Source organism: Cimex lectularius, unplaced genomic scaffold (assembly GCF_000648675.2).
Source record: "Cimex lectularius strain Harlan isolate CLEC.00 unplaced genomic scaffold, Clec_2.1 scaffold203, whole genome shotgun sequence".
Lineage (NCBI taxonomy): Eukaryota > Metazoa > Arthropoda > Insecta > Hemiptera > Cimicidae > Cimex > Cimex lectularius.
The window spans coordinates 593,783-613,186 of NW_019392774.1; the positions used below are offsets into that span (position 1 = coordinate 593,783).

General features: G+C 38.8%; 1 protein-coding gene across 2 annotated transcripts in view; it reads right to left on the bottom strand.

Annotated features, from left to right (window-relative positions):
* The window catches only part of LOC106666012 (roundabout homolog 2-like), a 353,928-nt gene that overhangs the window by 11,881 nt on the left and 322,643 nt on the right, over nt 1–19,404 (bottom strand). For both annotated transcript variants that reach the window (XM_014392873.2, XM_014392874.2), the window contains exons 4-8: nt 8,776–8,929; nt 8,509–8,639; nt 8,183–8,449; nt 6,961–7,238; nt 6,701–6,902 (exon numbers count right to left, since the gene is read on the bottom strand). In XM_014392873.2, coding sequence (XP_014248359.1) covers nt 6,701–6,902; nt 6,961–7,238; nt 8,183–8,449; nt 8,509–8,639; nt 8,776–8,929 — 1,032 coding nt within the window. The remainder of the gene's footprint in view (nt 1–6,700; nt 6,903–6,960; nt 7,239–8,182; nt 8,450–8,508; nt 8,640–8,775; nt 8,930–19,404) is intronic.

A 19,404-nucleotide genomic window follows, 5' to 3' on the forward strand; every position in this document is an offset into this window, starting at 1 on the left:
AATGAATAGGTTCTATTGTATAATTTATTTACTTCCAGGAATTAAGATTGCTCTCATAATGCGAATTTGACAAACAATGGCAGAATGTAAACAATAAAGGAAATTAATGTTTACTTTGGTGAAGAAGCAAATTATTGGATTAACAACGAAACAAATGAAACTTTTTGCCAATTTGTCATATTTTGACCAATTTGAAATCCGATTGCACCATTGTTTTCAGCGTAAAAATCCTTTAAAATGATGTGTCAGGATGTATAGGGTCGTATTTGAAATTTTGAAGTTGAATTGGGCTTGAGGTACCTTGTATAATTTTTCTCCAAAAAAGGTAAAAATTTGAAATTAGATTAAAATATATGAAACAAGTATTTTTTTATATAGCGTCATTGGTTTAAGAGAAATTCAGCCGGGCTATCTAAAAAGAACACCCTGTATATGGATGAACAGAAATGATTAATTTGTTGTGTAAACTATCCAATATAAACTATTTACGTTATAATAATTTTTTAAAATATTTATTTTTAACATTGCAAACACACTTAAAAAAATTGATTTTGATCAACAGGTTAAAAGAAAGAAAACGGAAATGAATAACGGCGAATTGCCAAAATGGCTGCCTGTTTCAATTTTGGAACACAATATTGTGTTTCTATTTTTACTATGCGTTTTCACTCCTATTTTTATTATTAGTCAAACAATTATACACTTTTTTATGTTTCTTTTATTTTCTTTCTTTTCGTGTTATTATAAAAACTAAACTACCCTTGCCAGAACGAACTGGTCTAAGAATGTCACCGGTAAGAACCCATCGTACTACAATTCCGGTACAGCAGCAATTTTCGACTGTTTGATTGTGTAATTTTTCCATGACGAGAAGTCACATTGTGATGTTTTCCCACATGTTTCGAACTTTTTTCACCCTTTTGTTCCGCACAGTTTCGCTCCTACTGCTCACACGTTTGCCTTGTGTCTATATATTGTTAATAACTAGCAAATTTACATATTTTTGTTTTTATTTGGTCAGTTAATACAATCAAGAAGGAGGGCCCGCATATACTTGCTTTTTCAACGGGCCGACAATATTTACGTAAGTGTACGATCATCTGGACCTACACCGTCACGCCGGTTTTGATCTAACAGCCAAAACTATTGGGTCCGTCGAGATTCGCTTTTTCTGGTCGAACGCCATGTCTTATTCTGTTATATATGTAAAAAAATTCTTGAAATATTAAGGCCTCCTAAAAAGAAATTTTTATTTAAAAAATAAACTGTACAAAAGTAGTCTTCACATTAAGTAAAATAGACTAAACCCGCACGACTGGCCAGTCTTGCGGAAGTGTTGGTCTTTGTTTCAAACACTTATTTTTTTAAAGGCAATTAAAGTTCACTAAAGTGAAGAAGCAAATTATTGGATTAACAACAATATACATATAAAACAACTCCTTTGAAATATTAAGGCCTACGGAAAGAAAAAAAAGAAGAAAAAAACTGTACAAAAGTAGTGAAGAAGTGTTGGTCTTTGTTTCAAGCATTTATTTTTTTTTAAATTTATTGTTTTGCTTTAAGCATACAGGTATAATGCACTGATATAAACATTTTATAATAAATACATTATACACGTTCATATCACATAATGAATTAAATAATTAATTAAAACCAGAACAATGAAATAAATAGTTCTATACATAAATAAATAATTAACATAACACACAGTACAACGACACTAAAGTCTATATCACAGAATTACACATAAATATCATAGTATTTCAAAAATGCATATGTATAACAATGAAACACGTCCACTTTCCTGTTGAAAGCAAGCTTTCCCATCAAAACGGTCAAAATTTCTCAGCGTATACACTGAATCCGGGATATCGAAGCAAAAAAATTATTTTGTTCTATTAATTCCAGAGAACCATGGTTTTGATCCTATTTCCGGGAATATGGATTTGTATACACACAGTTCACTGGGTGTACTACGTGCTCCTTCATTTTTGTATCAACTGTTTGGCAAAGAGGCATTTTGCGTCCGTCTTTGGCAGCTTGATTTTATGATACTCTCCGTGTTTGGTCGCTTCTTTGGCCAATCGGTCCACAACCTAATTACCACGTATGCTACAATGTCCCCGACACCAGGAAAACAGTACCTTTTTCTGCAGAGGCGCATATGACGTATATTGATTCCGCTAGTAGATAATCATACTGTTCGGGTGAAATTGCTCCATATGCTTTATGGAGCTCATACTCTCCGAGACTATGCAAAATTCATTCCCTTCCAACGCGGCAACATAACGTTGTCAGCGCATACANCAGGCCCTGAAGATGATCTCAATAAAGATCGAAACGTTGGCACGATAAAGAAAATGTTTTTCTGAAACCTACATCACACCAGACCGCATCTCACGATTTCCGAATAATGTAGTTACAGTTTTACGACATTCTAGCTGCAGATTAGGATGAAGCTAATTTTTATACAGAAGTGTTTTGATTGATGTATGTAAAATTTGTGCAATTGGACTGCACTAATTATTATTGATTAAAAAACTAATTTTAATAAAAAAAAGAATAAATGATAAAGAGTAAACTTCAATAGGCTAAACCCGTATGACTTCCAAGTGTTGCGGAAGTGTTGGTCTTTATTTCAATCACTTGTTTTTTTTTTGTACTGAAATATTTTGTATATAGTACAATTATTATTATTGATAAAACTTGGATAGGGTGATTTGGAGTAATACAACTGGAGATATCACTATAGTTTGTGGTAGGTGTGGTTAGTGGCAGATACAAACCAGATTCAGTCGAGATTCCACAAACGGACGCTCCAAATAACCGGACGTTCCAAATAAACTGACACAGAACCTACGTTTATAAATGTATTTAATGAAAAAGTTTCTTATTAGTTGGCAGCATAAAAGAGCAACTCAGCATTATACAGGCAAGAAATTTATTATTTCATCATACCCGCGATAAACGTCCACTCTTCCATAATTCTAATGAATGTTTCCAAAATAGTTTTCGTAAATAAATATTGTCGATAAAACAAGATGTTTATTTGTTGTATTAAAAGAAGAAGGTAGTTGTTATTCTGATGAAATAAAGTTGAAATGTTTTAAAACAAAAGAAGAAATTATTCACCCTGTGCAAACTGATTTTAAACAGACCGATAAAGTTCGCCGCATGTGTGATATGTTGCGGAAATCTAATGAATACGTTATGCAAAAGTTTTCACGGTAAAATGTATACCTCACTGTTGTGAATAGGTAGAACAGTGGAATCGGCTCTCGGCTTTTACCTATTTTACGAAGTGTTTTTCAAATTGGGCTTCCAAGATTTACAGTCCGGTTGTAAATGACGGTTTTACAAAGTCGTCAAAGCGAGTTGAAGGGGCCTCACGAGGCGAGAGGCCTTATGGGCGGTTAACTACAAGTTTATTACGCCGTAAAAGGCTGGAAAAGGTGGAGGAGGCGAAGGAAAAGGCGCTTGAATAAAAAATAGAAAAGACCTAAAGTCGACGTGGCCCACGTGTTTCGAGGGTTGGGTTTATCGAACCCGTTCTCAAACGGTTTACAACAAACTAAACGTATAGTTAGGTTTTTACTGCCTATATCTTGTTTCTCCGGAAGTACAAACATATCTAACTTTGGCTAGAGTTCGTGTTAGACGTCCAAGCACAAGCTATGGTGATATTAATATAAACTTAGATATAATATATGCAATTATAATATTGTATTATCCCAAACCACTCCTAGCCATAAAAGTAAGTAATAGCTAATGTTAAACTAGAGTATTTGGACCTTGAACCAGTACTCCGAACCCATGGGTAACACCAGTATCTTCCAAGCTGAGATTCATGCAATCGAAAGATGTACCCAGCTCAACCTAAGTAAAGGGTACAAAAACAAGGATATAGCTATCATGTCAGATAGCTAAGCAGTCATCAAAGCACTAAGCTCAAATATCATCAGTTCAAGGATAGTGCTGAACTGCAAAACAAAACTAAACATATTAGGTACACAGAATAAAGTCAGCCTCTGCTGGGTCCCAGGACACATGGGAGTAGAAGGCAACGAGAAAGCGGACACCCTTGCGAGGCAAGGAGCTGCCAGGATCTGAACACTTCTGTTGCATAGGAACCCACACTATTAACGAGTATCTCAGACAGAAAGACACAAAGAAAATGAGGTTACTATGGAATTCACTCATTGGACACAGACAATCCAAGAATCTTCTAATCAATTTTGAAAGGAAAGAAATTACAGAATGACGGGAAGCAGGAACAAACTGCTAATCCTAATAGGATTCCTAACAGGACATTGGAAGTTAAATGGACACTTAAAGAAAATTGGAATAATCCAAGATGGCACGTGCAGATTCTGCAAAGAGACAGAAGAGACACCAACACATCTACTAACAAACTGCGGACCTACACTATCCCGCAGAAAGAAATGTTTTGGGATGCATAATGTGGCCATAAAATAGCTTCAACCACTGAAACCGGGCCTGATAATCAAGTTTCTTGATTAAATAAAACTCACCGATGTGCTTTAGACAGAGCACGGGGGATACAATAGCTCTTAAAGGGCGCAGTATACTATACCCTGAAACTATATCTACACCTACATGTTAAACTATCAGAAAGACCTTGAGTTTTCCTTCCAAGAAAAAAAGGGAAAATCAGTGGGCATTCCGTCTCATACTTTGGTTACACTGTGGGCAACACTGATCAAAATGCCCGTTTGTAAGTACGTTGGGCTTTGGGATGAAGGTTCAACGTTTACAGTTAGTAAATTAATATCTTTCAATTAACTAAGTTTTTTAGTTGAGATAAAAAATTGGTCAAGAGGACCACGAAAACTAGTGAATTTAATAAGTTAAAATGATGTATACTTCACTAAAGCTCTCCATGGCCATTTCATTTGTCCCCGATAATCAAACAGATTACACGACATTTGAAAAATGGCAAAAAGGAGGGAAAATATAAAAGGTGGGGTTGAGATGGGAAGTTGGTATCCGAGTGGATCGAGGTCACGATAGCTCAAGTGGTTAGAGCAGCGGCGTATCTAGCCGAAGGTCGTGGGTTCGAATCCCGCTCGTGACACTGACTTTTTAAAAAATGACGAATGATGGAGGGAGTGTGGTGTTCAATCCTTTTTGAAAAGATAGTTCCTACTCCCAGTAAGTTATTTTGCAATGATCCGGATTTCGAGCCCTTTAGCTCATCATCAGGTTGTAGAAGTCCTTCAACCTGATGATGAGCTAAAGGGCTCGAAATCCGGATCGTTGCAAAACAACTTACTGTGAGTAGGAAGTATCTTTTTTGAAAAGGACTGACTTTTTTATCTCAACTAAAAACCTTAATTAATTGAAAGATATTAATTGGTCAAGCTGACCACGAAAACTAGTGAGTTTAAAGTTACAGTGAGTCTGTTTCTACACGACCTTCTGTACCGCGACCAATATTGGCCAATTGTGCAATCTCTATTATTATCTAGACCTCTTCGTTAATCTTTAGGCTTTTTGTCAGATCCCAAATCTTTTTTAAGAGAACCCGTGCGTATTGTTCAAGCCTTGGCTTTTGCCCTATCAGAAAAAAAGGAAATTCTTCAGACATAAACAGTCCAACTCTTTTTCACCCGTTTTATTCTTTGGCAACACTGATCAAAAATTCTTATTAGATAGTACGTTTGGTTTAAATTTAGGGCTTCGGGGTTTAAGGAAAAGAAGAAAACCCTTTGACTTCAACAAGAAATCTTTTGATAGAAGATCTTCTAGGGCCGGTCAGGGCCGAGTCTCAATTGGGGCTGAACTCTAGTCGCTGGTACTTAGCCATAACTTTTTGAATTAAAGGTTGAACGTTTTGAGGTCGCCCCCCCCCCCAGTTCATCGGCGATGTTTAAAACAATTATCTCTTGCCGGCCATTTCCCAGTTTTGATCGAGATAGCGGAAATTTCTCTATTCAACCAGCGTGTTAAATCGAATTACGTGCCCCGGCCGATGACCGGGAAAAAGGCTAAATTCACGACTGGAAATAAGTAAGGGGGCAAGGGGTAAGAAGATTAGAAAGGCNGGGCAACGGTGGGAATCGAACCCACGACCGCGGCGTGAGAGTCTCTCATGCTAACCACTCGGCTACCGCGGTCCCCATCGGCGATGTTTAAAACAATTATCTCTTGCCGGCCATTTCCCAGTTTTGATCGAGATAGCGGAAATTTCTCTATTCAACCGGCGTGTTAAATCGAATTACGTGCCCCGGCCGATGACCGGGAAAAAGGCTAAATTCACGACTGGAAATAAGTAAGGGGGCAAGGGGTAAGAAGATTAGAAAGGCTGCAAGGCAATGCAAGTTAAACAGGGGCGTAAATACTGGGTGAACCTCGCAAATTAAAGTTAATTTCGCCACGGCACAACCGGCTAATGCATTACACAGATAACGGCCTTATTTATTAAAAAAAGCTACGTTTCAAAAGCTTCCACGATTTTTCTCTAATGTCACTTTCCATTATTTTACTTCTGACTATTCTACTGACTGTCTTTTTCTTTTTTAGTTAAGTAGAAGTTATATAAAGTGAAGGGGGCAGTCCATTCCAACGTCGTTTTGCCTTTATACTGAGAAAACCAAAAAGAGGGGAAAAATTGCTCTCTATGTCGGTTTAATCTAACCCATTTTTTAAAAAAGAATTTTGCATGAATCATAAAGCTTACCGTCGATCTGAAGGGTGCCGTTTTCAAAAAAGACAATTCTTCTATTTGGCGCTATTTGTACACCGTCCTTGTACCACTTGACTTTCGGCTGTGGATCTCCAGAGGCCTGGCACGGCAGGACGGCCACGGACCCTACGGGCAGGGTCTGGTTGACGGGTCCGACCTCGATGATCGGAGGAGGCACGTCGCCCACGGACCTCACCTGAAATTTTCATTTAAATACGGTTATCGCATTTTTCAAGAAATGAGTTTAGACTCACCTGGAGAAAAGCCCGGGTTGTGGCGGATCCTGCGACGCTGAGAGCCGAGCAGACAAAGAAACCCGAGTCCTCCCTCAGGACGCCGTGGATGCTCAGTTTGCCCGTCTGGCTAACGGCGAGACGACCGTACGAGTTCCCTGGGAACATAAGCACCTGGCTGCCTTCTTTCGTCCAGAAGACGGACGGCCTAGGGTTTCCCTCGGCGAGGCAGTCGAAATCTGCCAGGCCGTTCAGCGAGACCGTCCTGTCCTGCGGCTTCACAACAAAGCTCGGGGCAGCTTTGAAAAACAAAAAATATCATATTACTCCACTTTTTAAGATGGATGTATTTTTGGGTTTTGCGATGTCGCGTTATCGAGGAGTGCGCATAATGCTAAGTAAGGTTAGAATTAGGTATGCGGAGGGTAAATTTAAGGTCTAGTGGTTAGGTAAGATAAATTAGCTAGGGTTAGTGTTAGGAACTGGTTCTGAAGAAAGACTAAGTTTAGAGTAGGGACTGGTGGTTAAGTAGGTTAGGTAGGGCAAGGTTTAGATTAGAGATTGAAGGTTAGGTCAGATTAGGTTACGTAAGGCTTGGGTTTTGGTTAGGGACTTGTGGTTAGGTTAGGATAAGTCGGTGTATTGTTACCATTAGGGACTGGTGGCACCTGTTAGGTTAGGTAGAGTCAGTGTTAGGGATGGGGTAGCTTACGTTTCTGTATACATAAAACAGTTCGTGACTGACTGACAGATAACGCACAGACCAAACAGCTGGATCTGAAGGACTGAAATTTCGTCAGTGCATTCTTATAATGACATGGATAGCCGATAAGAAAGGATTTCATGAAATTCCATCCCTATCTTCTTCTATATATAAAACAGTTTGTGACTAACTGACAGACAATGCACAGACCAACTGTTGGATTAAAAGGGCTGAAATTTGGATAGTGCATTCCTATAATGACATGGATAGCCGCTAATAAAGTATTTCTTGAAATTGAAGGGGATCATATGGAAAACTTGTTACCATGTTGACCGAAGTGAACTGAAGAATAGAAGATTTGTGAATCGAGACATTATATTGGAAAGCCATGCTAGCAATCTGCATCGTATTAGAAAGGTATATTAAAACAGAATCCGGCGTGGACGAAGTCGCTGGTAGAAGCTAGTCCAACAATAAATGTTTTTCCGTGAAGAGGAGAAAATGTCCGAGTGTTTGTATAAAGATTCCGAAATTGCTTACAGTGGACGGTCAAAGCGGCTTTGGCCGTGATGGAACCGACGATGTTCGACGCCTCGCAGATGTAAACGCCTTCGTCTTCCGGCTGAACCCTCTCGATCCTCAGGTTCTTCTCGTCGGTGATCCTCACCCTGCCCACGGGCATCTTTCCGTCGTCCCTCCTCCAGAATATCTTCGGGGTCGGATCGCCGCTCACTTTGCAATCCAGCTCCACGCTCGTATCTGCCACGACTGTCACGTCGGACGGTTCTTTCGAAAAGAACGGTTTAACTGGGACAAAAAATGAAAAATTAGAGGTTGAAAATGATAAAAGATTCGATTGGAAATACCGTGGACAGTCAAGGGTACGGCTTGGGTCTCTTTCTGACCGACGATGTTCTGCGCTACGCACTGGTACCTGCCTTCATCGCTCGGTTTGACCTCTCTTATCATTAAATTTCCCCCATCAACCACCCTCAACCTGTCACCGTAAAAAATACATACATTACACTCTAGTCACAAATTAACTAAACTCGCGCGAGTCGGGGAAACAAATGAACATCCCCCGGAGGGATTGATTGGAATTAGTTAGTCTTTTGAATTCGGATGGGGCTTACCTGTCAGAACTTTCGAAATCGATGTTCTGGCCGTCCTTCCTCCAGAGGAGGCTCGGCTCCGGGATGCCCTTGGGAGGGCCACATTCCAGCAATGCTGTCTCCCCCGCTGCCACTCTCGTCCCGACGGGAACGGACCGGAAGTCGTCTCGCAGGACTGAAACAAAAGACGATCGAAAAATGTTTTTATTTAAGTATTTAAAATCGTAAAACAATCTGCGCAAAGCGCAATAAGGCAAATAGATCTCTGATAGAACATGACAGTAAATAGAGTGGAGAAGCTTCCAGTGTTAGAACCCTTAAAATATGTTATGTATTGTAATATATTATATAATATACATTTCATATGTCATAAGCATTATGGGTGAAAATCAAGCGGATCAGGAGGAAAGTTGACGTACGTAAGGATTAGAGTGGGATTGTAGATTAGAACGGAAGGTTTTAAAGCAGGATCTTTTATAACGTAAAAATAACAATGGTTCAATAATTGAACCTTGAGGAACACCAGTGACCAACGGTCGAGATGAAGAATAACCTGTATTGGAACCTGTTAGAAACGATTCGTAGTGCTTGAAGAAGAACTAAACTTAAAGATGTTAATGAGAGTTTGATTTGAAATAGAATGAAGGCGTTAAAAATTCAAGTAGCACTAGGACCGTGTAAAGTCCAAATGCGGAAGAAACCGACCCTTAGAATTTTAAATATTATCCCATGAGATTTGTTCCAGCCTCGATTGTGGTTACAGGCGCCGTTTACCCTAGGGAAAAAGGCTGGTTTTTCCATTTTTCATAAAGGCCGATACGGAATAGAATTTATCGTCTCTCTCTCTCTCTCTCTCTCTCTCTCTCTCTCTCTCTCTCCGAGCCAGGGGATAAATGCGGTCATTTTATACCGCGGAAAAACGTCACGATACTCCATTGGAAAATGGTACAAAAAAAAGGTCTCGTTTTAAAGGCTAAAGGGTTGGTTACCAACGGGAGAAAAATCGAGGTTAGACGGCCCGTGAAAGGGAGACAAATCTAAAGAGACGACGTCTAACAGATGTTGTGGCCTGCGGAAGAATAAGGAGGCGGAGGGTGTGAAACAATCAGTATAAGAGATCCAGGGTATCCAATAAACAATATGGGGAAAAGGTTTATTTACCTCCACTTGTTGTTCCCCGAGGGAAAAAAGTAAGTCCTTTTCCCAGGAAACAACAATGTTTTACAACGCTTATTAGACATATAAATCGATTATAAAATGTTTAAAGAGAGGAAAATAATTTTATTGCAGAACTTATGATCATAACTCATATTATATTTTTCAATATGTGTAGTGATTAGACCGTTAGTCAAAATTTGTTAAATTTAAACAATGATTGTAAATCCCAGGCCCTGAAGATGATCTCGACAAAGATCAAAACGTTGGCACGATAAAGAAAATGTTTTTCCGAAACCTACATCACACCAGATACGATCACGATATCTGAATAATCATTTTTCAATATTTCAAAAGAATTGGATAAAGGTTATCATGTTTTTGGGATCTTTCTAGATTTAAAAAAGGCTTTTGACTCCGTCGATCATCAATTGTTATTAAAAAAATTAACATTAATAGGAATTGTTGAGGTTCCTTTTAAACTTATCGAGTCTTATTTTGTGGGTAGAACTCAAATAACAAAAGTTGGAACAGTCTATTTAATCCATTGCCTATCGTCTCTGGGGTCCCTCAAGGTACGGTTTTAGGTCCCCTATTTTTTCTTTTATATATTAATGATCTTTTAAAATTGAAAATATCTGGAAAAGTTTTTAGTTATGCTGATGATACTTACTTGATTTTTTCTGGAAGGATAATTAATAATTTGATTATGTCTATTAACAATGATCTTAGACTTGTTAAAGCATGACTATCTTCTGTTTAATTTTAAATAAATATATAAATCCAATGTCTTACATTTTGCATTAAGTAAAAGATTAGTTTTAAAGAGCTTTAAATTTTTTTCCATACATGTATTAATTAATTTAACTGTAACTGTTCCCCCTTACCAATTCCAAATAATACTAAATATTTAGGAGTTATATTAGACTCTAGGTTTAATTTTAAGTTACACATTGATTCTTTGGTTATACGATTGAGAAAACTCCTTTACAAATTCAGTGTATTAAGAAAGATCTTAAATTTAAAATCCTATTAAAAAGATAGTTCCTAAGTTGTTTTGCAACGATCCTGATTTCGAGCCCTTTAGGTCATCATCAGGTTGAAGGACTTCTACAACCACGTCTCTCGACAGGAATTGCAAAAGTGAACCCGCTGATACCCCCGCCAACGCGACGTCCCAATTAACAGCCGGTTTTTTAATGGTGCTCAATTTGAACGTGCGAAAAGCGGAAATTATAACACAAATAAATATTATCATAGTAAATACTGTAAGAAATTAATTATAAATTAGTGATTAAAGATAAAAGATAGAAAATTAGAATGATACCTTAATATTATTAAATTATTACAAAAATAATAACAATTAAAATAATTTTATATAATATATTATATTTGTTAATAATTTGTTGTTATAATTGTTCTATTTGTTATTATTTTTATAGAAATTCTATTATTTTATAGAAATATATTATTTTTATAGAAGTCCTTCAACCTGATGATGACCTAAAGGGCTCGAAATCCGACTATCTTTTTAAAAGGATTGAACACCACACTCACTCCATCATTTATCATTTATATAAATTTAAAATTGTTAAAATCAGTTTGTTATGCTTTGGTTCAGTCTATAATTTGCTATGGTATTGTTACATGGGGTGGAACCAGTAATTGTTATTTAAATCCATTAATCATAACTCAAAATTCACTTTTGAGAACTATTCTTTCTAAACCTTTTAGATTTAATACCAATCAACTATATGACATTTTTGAGGTTCTAAAATTTAAACAATTGTTTTTAAAATGTTCTTGTATGTATGTCTTTAAAATTAACCTTTTTGCTGAATCAAACGATGAGTATCAAACAAGACAAAAAGTAGCGACTAATATTTTTATATCCAAAAACACTAATTTTTATTTCAATTTTTCATTAAATGCAGTTTTTAGGTTTCTTTATAATCATAAAATTAATTTTAACAAATTTAATTCTTATTATGATTTCAAAAAATTTATTAATGTAAAAATTTTAAATTTATAATTTGAACTTTCTTTGTGGTATAGTTGGCATCATAGCAATTATGGTATTCTTTAATTTCTATTTTATCTTTGAATTTATTGCAGTTTTGTTTTCTCTCTTTATTATTTTGTTTTTCCTTCATTTATTTGATCATATACACCTTCTCAGTCCTTTTGATTTAATTTTTAGCAATTTTGCTCACTGACATAACTCCTGCCATCTGCTACAAGCACTGTTTTTATGTGACAGGCGAAAATGTGCAGATTGGTTAAATGACTTACTTTTACTTATGGTTTTATTATTTTATCCTTAATTTTTTCTCTATTTATGTTTTTTCTTACTGTACTACTGTACTTTTCGCTAATAAATTTATTAAATTAAAATTCAAAAAATAACTCAACTCGGTAATAAAGTTAAATTGACTGTATAATTTACATCACTCAATGCCCATAATAAAATAATAAAACCAATCATTATTTAAGCTCATTTAAAAAACATGTTGATTATTCTGAGATGTTTTAGTTTTAATGCAGTAGAATTATTTATGCGACAAAGAACATGGCCTTTAGCTCTTCATGCAGTATGCGTTAGTTTAAGGGTCGTGAACCGGGCGCGCTAATTCGGTCGCAGCCAATTTCACGGTCCGCGGGGTTTCGCTCGGCTCCGAGGCTGCTCAGAAGGCGTGGAGTCGTGTCCACAGCTCGGCCAACAAAAACTTACACCGGCAGGTAATCATTTCGCTCATTGCGGCTCCCGGGGAACCCCGATTAAACGGAAAGGAGCTAATCGAAACCGGAGGATTCTCTCCCCCCTCGGTTATTTCAGTCGCAATCCGAAGATTCAATTCCCTCTCTTATTACATCCAATTTCCAAAGGCAATGCAAACTAACCGGCGTGGATAATTTGTTTTATCCCCTCCCCCGGCCATTGTTTATAAACAACATTTTCGACGGAAAGTTCCTAAACTTTGCTTTACCACATTTATTATATCGATTGGTTTACTTTCTAAACGTGAGTTTCCTTGTAGGACTTTCCTGTAAGATCTTTTCGTTTTTTGATAAGATTACGAGGCACTCTTTGTGACATTTATTCGTGAGATCTATAGTTCATACACTGACAGGCAAAAAATTCCACCCACTTGTAATATAACTTGATTTGTATATATTTTTATATATTAATCAAAGTTTCACGTCTTTGAACGTTTAATAATTGAATTTTTGTCTAAAAAATAAAAAAAAAAAGTAAATTGCTAAGGAAAATGAAAAAAGGTCGGACAGATAAAATTAGTTTTAATTAGATTTTTAATTAACATTTCAATATCGCGTATTTCCTCCTCTTGCCTTAATTACATCTCGAAGACGTCTCGGCATATATTCTACCAGTCTGGAAATGTCTCTTGCTGGAGGTTAGCCCATTCTTCACAAAGCGTCTGTTCAAGATTGTGGAGGGGATCAGGAAGTGATGGACGTGCGCTTATTCGTCTTTTGAGGTTATCCCATGTTCGATAGGGTTCAAGTCTGGAGAACGGGCTGGCCAGGCTAAGACCCTGATGTTATGCTGTTGAAGGTTTGTACTATGCGAGCGACATGTGGACAAGAATTATCGTGCATTAGACTAGGATTGTCGCTGGTTTCATCCCACAGCATCTCTGTCTACGGCAGAATTTTTTGTTGGTGTTACGCTCTCGACGGCGTAAATGTTCGAAGCCTCGACTTCAGCTATCTTATCTGCCGTTATTGATAGCTTGTCGAGGTCTGCGACATCAACGGTAGCGAGGATTTCTTGCATACGTTTTGGAAGGGCTCTGAGCCACAGGTTCCGTAGTAGTTCCTCTGAGACGAGGTTCCCAGCTTTCTGTCTTAAGGAACGAAGGAAGAGAGACGGCCGTTCATCCCCAATAGTGGTCTGCTCAAGGAGCCGCCTCACTTTGACACTTTCGCTCTCCTCGAAAGTGTTAAGTAAGCGAGCTTTTAAGTCTTCGTAGGGTGTCCTGCTAGGATTCTGCAGTATTCAGTAACTTGCTGTAGTTGTGCCAATTCGAGATTACCAGGTGGTATTTTGCGGAACTTGAAGTTATTCTTGACGTAGCGAAGGCGGATTCAACCTGAATAAACCATAAAGCAGGGTCGCTCTTCCAGAAGGGCGGTATGCGTGGTGTCGGGCCCACGGCGGATACCGCCTGTGTCTGTTCCTGAGGCTGATTGCTAGTGTTAGCTTCAGCCATGATGCACGTCGGGGGGTCACCAGTTGTTGGGGTCCTTCCGTGCGATGTTAACCTGGCGGGCCCTCACAAGGGCCGGCATTGACCAGGAAGGTCCCAACTATTCTGCCTTACCGGGAAGCCCGCAGCCGTGAGCTCTACGGCACGAAACCCCTTTCAGGCAGACGAGAAGGGCACTCCTAAGTCGTGGGCTCTGTAGAGCCGGTGAGGAGACTTTTTGGTCCTGAAAAGGACCGTTGAGAGATGGGTAGAGTTCCACCTGTCCGACTGGTACCGGGCACACCGGAGATCGTGAGCTCGTACGACCCGTGGGTCCTTTCTAGTTTTCTAGGTGAAACTCCAGTTCTTTAGTGATGTGTGGCTCTGAGAAGAACCGGTGAAATCCTGGCAAGACGAAGTGATGAGGAAGTTAAGCCGAATCCGTCTTCGGTCCGATGGACTAGTCTCTTCGCAGGTAGCTGGTATTAGTGACTGCGTTTTTTAGTTTTTACAAAAACCATGTTTTTTTAATCCTTGACAGCCAAAGGTATTTCGGAGGTGTGAATTGGAAGGAGCGGGAAGTGGCTGCCTTGGATTATCGTTTTCTCTTTATTTCTAAGTTTATACAATCTGTTTAAGTCTATTTACAATCTACTGATAATTAATTTACATTGTTAATTATATAATAAATACATTCTTATTTGTAAGTTATGATAACAGAAAACATCAATATTTAATTGAACTGTTGATTCAATCGGTGAGCTTCCCGCTAGGTGTCGCTTCAGTCGAGAAGGTGGTAAGTCACCACAAGTACATTCACTAATTTCGTGGTCCGCTTGACCAATTAAACATTACAATTAATTAAGGTTTTTAATTGAGATGAAAAAAAGTTAATGGCACGAGAGGGATTCGAACCCACGACCTTCGGCTTGATACGCCGCTGCTCTCCACCTGAGCTATCGTGACCTCGATCTTCTCGGACATCAACTCCCCATCTCAACCCCACCTTATGAGTTTTCCCTCCTTTTGCCATTTTTCAAATGTCGTGTAATCGGTTTGGATTTTCAAGCTGAGAGCTGAAGCACCTCCGCATACGACAGAAGGGTGTTACTGCCGCCGCGTTGGTGTAGAGGCAGCTCAGCCCCGAGGGGCCAAGCTAACCTCGCTCTCCGCTTCCCATTCCGAGTGGTCGGGTCCGCATTAAGCATCGAACCGTATGCCGTGCGCAAAGGGCTACCTGCCGAAATACATCAGCCTAGTCTCCCGCCCCCGACCTAGATAGAGAAGGCCACTCTATCTCCCAGTGTAGTGGGGCTTCCCTAGCGTAGAAACTACCGGATCCGCTCCGGCCGCGGTTTTGTTTAAAGTGGAATTGCTAACCACCCCCTAGAGGAGACCGCCTACGGTAAAGCCTCCAATCGAGCTCAGCCTACACCTACATGCAAAGCATAAGCGAGTAGGAGCAACCGATTCACTACCCGTTCCCATCCGCCACTACTCCCGCATTCGAGGGACTTTTCAGCATAATCATAGTGTTCTCAACGCTTATACGCTGCCGTCCGGTCCGCCGTATCCCGTGAGGCCGGGTTTATAACGATGGTTATACGCAAGTTTCGTGCGATGGTCACAGATAGAAGACAGCCTTTTCTCTAAGTTCCCGCCAGGGGCGTCACCACGAACCACTACGAATCCATTCCCAGTGTAACAGGGGCTGAATTTTGGAACATTTCTGTTATCCCGTAGTGCAGATGGTTATGCACCCTCCCCTATCTATGCAGATAGGATCAGGTACCCTAACCCTCGTGTGCCTCTGATAAAGCACCCGCCACCCCTGCCGACCCGATGTAAAAAGTACAGCAGACCAATCGTCCAAAGACCAATGGCTTTGTTCTCGAGCCGTGCAACTCTGTGTTTTCTGGTCTATTCTGGTCCTCTTACTGGGCGCAAGCCATCAGTCCATACTGATTTAATCTTCTTCTTGCAGTGCGTTCAGAAATTTGGACTCTCCGCTTGAACAACAGTAAGGTGCCGGGCTCGCAAAATTCTCGAAGTCAAAAAACGGTCATACTATGGTTCTGTTATGCTAGGCCGTCCAGAACCGAGCCTTTTATCGTAGGACCCAGTTTCTTGAAAACGTTTGAGTTTATGGAACTCCAATGACAATAGCCGCATACTTGATGGAACGTCCATCATCAATAAGTGCCACTCCACGCGCAACGTCCTCAGCACTAAGTGGCATTTTTAAGTTTAAAAATTGAAATTAAGAAAACAAAGTTGAAACTAAACAGTTTTCAATTAATTAAGGTTTTTAGTTGAGATAAAAAAGCCACCTTCGGCTAGATACGCCGCTACTCAACACTTGAGCTATCGTGACTTCGATCCACTCGGACACCAACTTCCCATCTCAACCCTTGAAAAATGGCAAAAAGGAGGGAAACTTCAAAAGGTAGGGTTGAGATGGGAAGTTAGTGTCCGAGTGGATCGAAGTCACGATAGCTCAAGTGGTAGAGCAGCGGCGTATCTAGCCGAAGGTCGTGGGTTCGAATCCCGCTCGTGACACTGTCTTTTTTATCTCAACTAAAAACCTTAATTATTTGTGTTTTATATTGGAATTGGTTTCTCGTCAATCGTTTTAAATAAATGCAAGTTAAAATTTTTCAATTGATAACTAACCGGGTTTAGATGTTGGGCTAATGCAAATTTTTTTCTTTTTTCCTTAAATGCTCAGTTTAAAGTATTCATCACCAGGAAAAAGCGGGTTAAATAAACTTTAATGGCCAACAGCCAGGAAAATTGAAGCCACGAGCAAATGGGTTACCGGATGGATTTGTCTCCCATCTCCGATAGATTATAGATGAACAAGCCGTGTTTTGCATCCGATTAACGCCGTAATCCCGACAGTACGGCTTTACGGCCATGACGGCACACTGCATTAAATTGACAAATTTGTTAATAAGTCCAAAGGACTTCGCCGTAGGTGCTGTTCGTCATAATTATTCACGTGTATATGCTTTAATTAAAATGTAAATCCCCCTCGGAGCTTGGCGGTTTAATTAAGTCGCTACTTTTTTTTCCGGCTCGGTCCTGCTTTTTGCCTCACTATTTCACTAGTTTCCCATCGTGCTGCGTTTAAGCAAGAAACGTCCAATCGCGACGATGAAGCCCTTATAAATTTCGGCGACTCCCTTTTTCCCTTGGCCCTATTCCAGTTCGCTTCCACTGAAGTAAAATAAAAAAAATCTCTATGAGAATTAAACGGAGTTTGAACAGAAAATTTATTAGAAAGAGAAAAACGGCATAGGGACACAAAAAGAAGCCGATGTTGTCCAATGACGGTTCAACGACAAGAAAATAACGATTTTACCCGACAAACTACTACGATCGACTCAATTATCATTACATTTACAAAGCAAAGCAAGGTTTTTAAAATAAACTCAAACTTTACGTAAAAAATAACACGGCTGGCAAGTTAAATTCATCATTAAACTAAAAACTTTCAAAGCAGTAGACAATTACGAAACATCTTTAGTAATTGTAATAATTATCGTTTTTGTTGGCGTTTTAAACTATTTCAAATATTTAAGGCATTGAAGAGATTTTTCTGTTATCTCCAGGATGCCCTGAAGGAAAGATTTCTTTTTGATACTTACACACGGCGGTCCCACGGGACGGAAATTGCCTTTCTTGCCTGGGAATATTACGGAAATGAGCCGGAAGGAAGGATTTTTTTACTTACTCCCCAGAGCGCTTTGTCCGCCTTCGGCCATAATTTGTGGATTCAAATCTTAAATTGTCGGAAAATCTCGGATTATAGGTTGTTTTATTTAAAATTTTTAATGTTTGTTTTTGCCCTTAATCTGAGGTATTTAGCCATAGTACGTCTAAATGCATCGAGCTCCACAACCCTCGAGGATATGCATCCCATGCATAAAACCTTAAAAATCGTTTAACTATAGGGTGACTGGCGATAAGAGTCGAAAATTTCAGAAGGTGTTTCTACTCACCATATGCAACAAAAAACTTCGTATAAACCCCTGTACAAATCTCAACGGTAAAGAAGTAATTTCAGGTTATCGGGTTTTGTAAAATTTTATTTTTCGACTTAGGTCCACTAAATTGCTTATAAAGTTCACATTTACTCACTTAAGAAAAAGTCTGGTTTGTGCCATCTGAAAGAACGTAAAATTTACTGTAAGGAAATCTATTTACATCGCAGAATGGTGAAACAATTCTGCACAAAAATGAAAAAAAAAAGTTGAAATTTGAAAGTGTCGTCTGCCTTAGACAAAATCCGCCATCGTGAAGGCACTTTATTCAACCGCCGCATGAATCTTAAGAGAGGCTACATATCCTATCCGCTGACGTCAACTAGACATCAGGTAACAATCTCGAGCTAATACGTTGTGCTCGAGATTGTTCTTCCTATTACTGTTGTTGCCCTCCTGCCGCATCTATAGATTTGATAATTAAATTCTTCGCCGAGAAGTCAACTCAAATATTTTGGAACTTAAACTCTTGATTATTTATAAGATAATAAATTCATATGTAAATCAAATTTAGTTATAAAGAATATTGTTAAATTAGATTAAAGTGCCGGCATCTATTACTATAATTTGTAAAGACATTATAAATGTTGAATCCGGAATTTTTTTGTTCTTATTTAATAATTAAATGTATACCAGCCCTACCGCGGATCCGAAATTAATTAATGCATTTTGCAAAATTGTTCGGTCACTGTACATTTTGGTCCTCCGGGCCGGATTCAACATCTAGTCATTAATTAAATATCTATTTAGTTAATTGTCTGTGCAAATTGTTCATTAATATTTGTCTATCTGTTGAATTTCTTATTTGTTCTATTCACTTTTAATTGTCGTTACAAACCTAAACTTAATTGTTAGTTGTCTAAATCTAGTATTAGTTAAAATGGAATCTAAACGTGAAGATATGGACATCATGTTAGCACTAGGAGTAGAAGAACTTCAAAACCTAAGTCAAGACCTGAAGGAAATTAGGGATCTCGGAGAAATTCTGACTACCTTACACGATGACCAAGCACAGCTCAATATTTTTAAGGTTCAGATTGCCCGAATCGACGGCATGTGGGATAAGTTTTGCACGGTATTCCGTAATACAAAGGAATATGCCAAATTGATTAATGTGGATACCCCCTCATTAGATACACTAAGGCAAACGACAAAAGCCTACTGGTTCGAAGCTTTGTCCTTTCAAGAGTCATTATTTCCGAAGGTCCCGCCGAATACCATTTCTACATACAATGGTG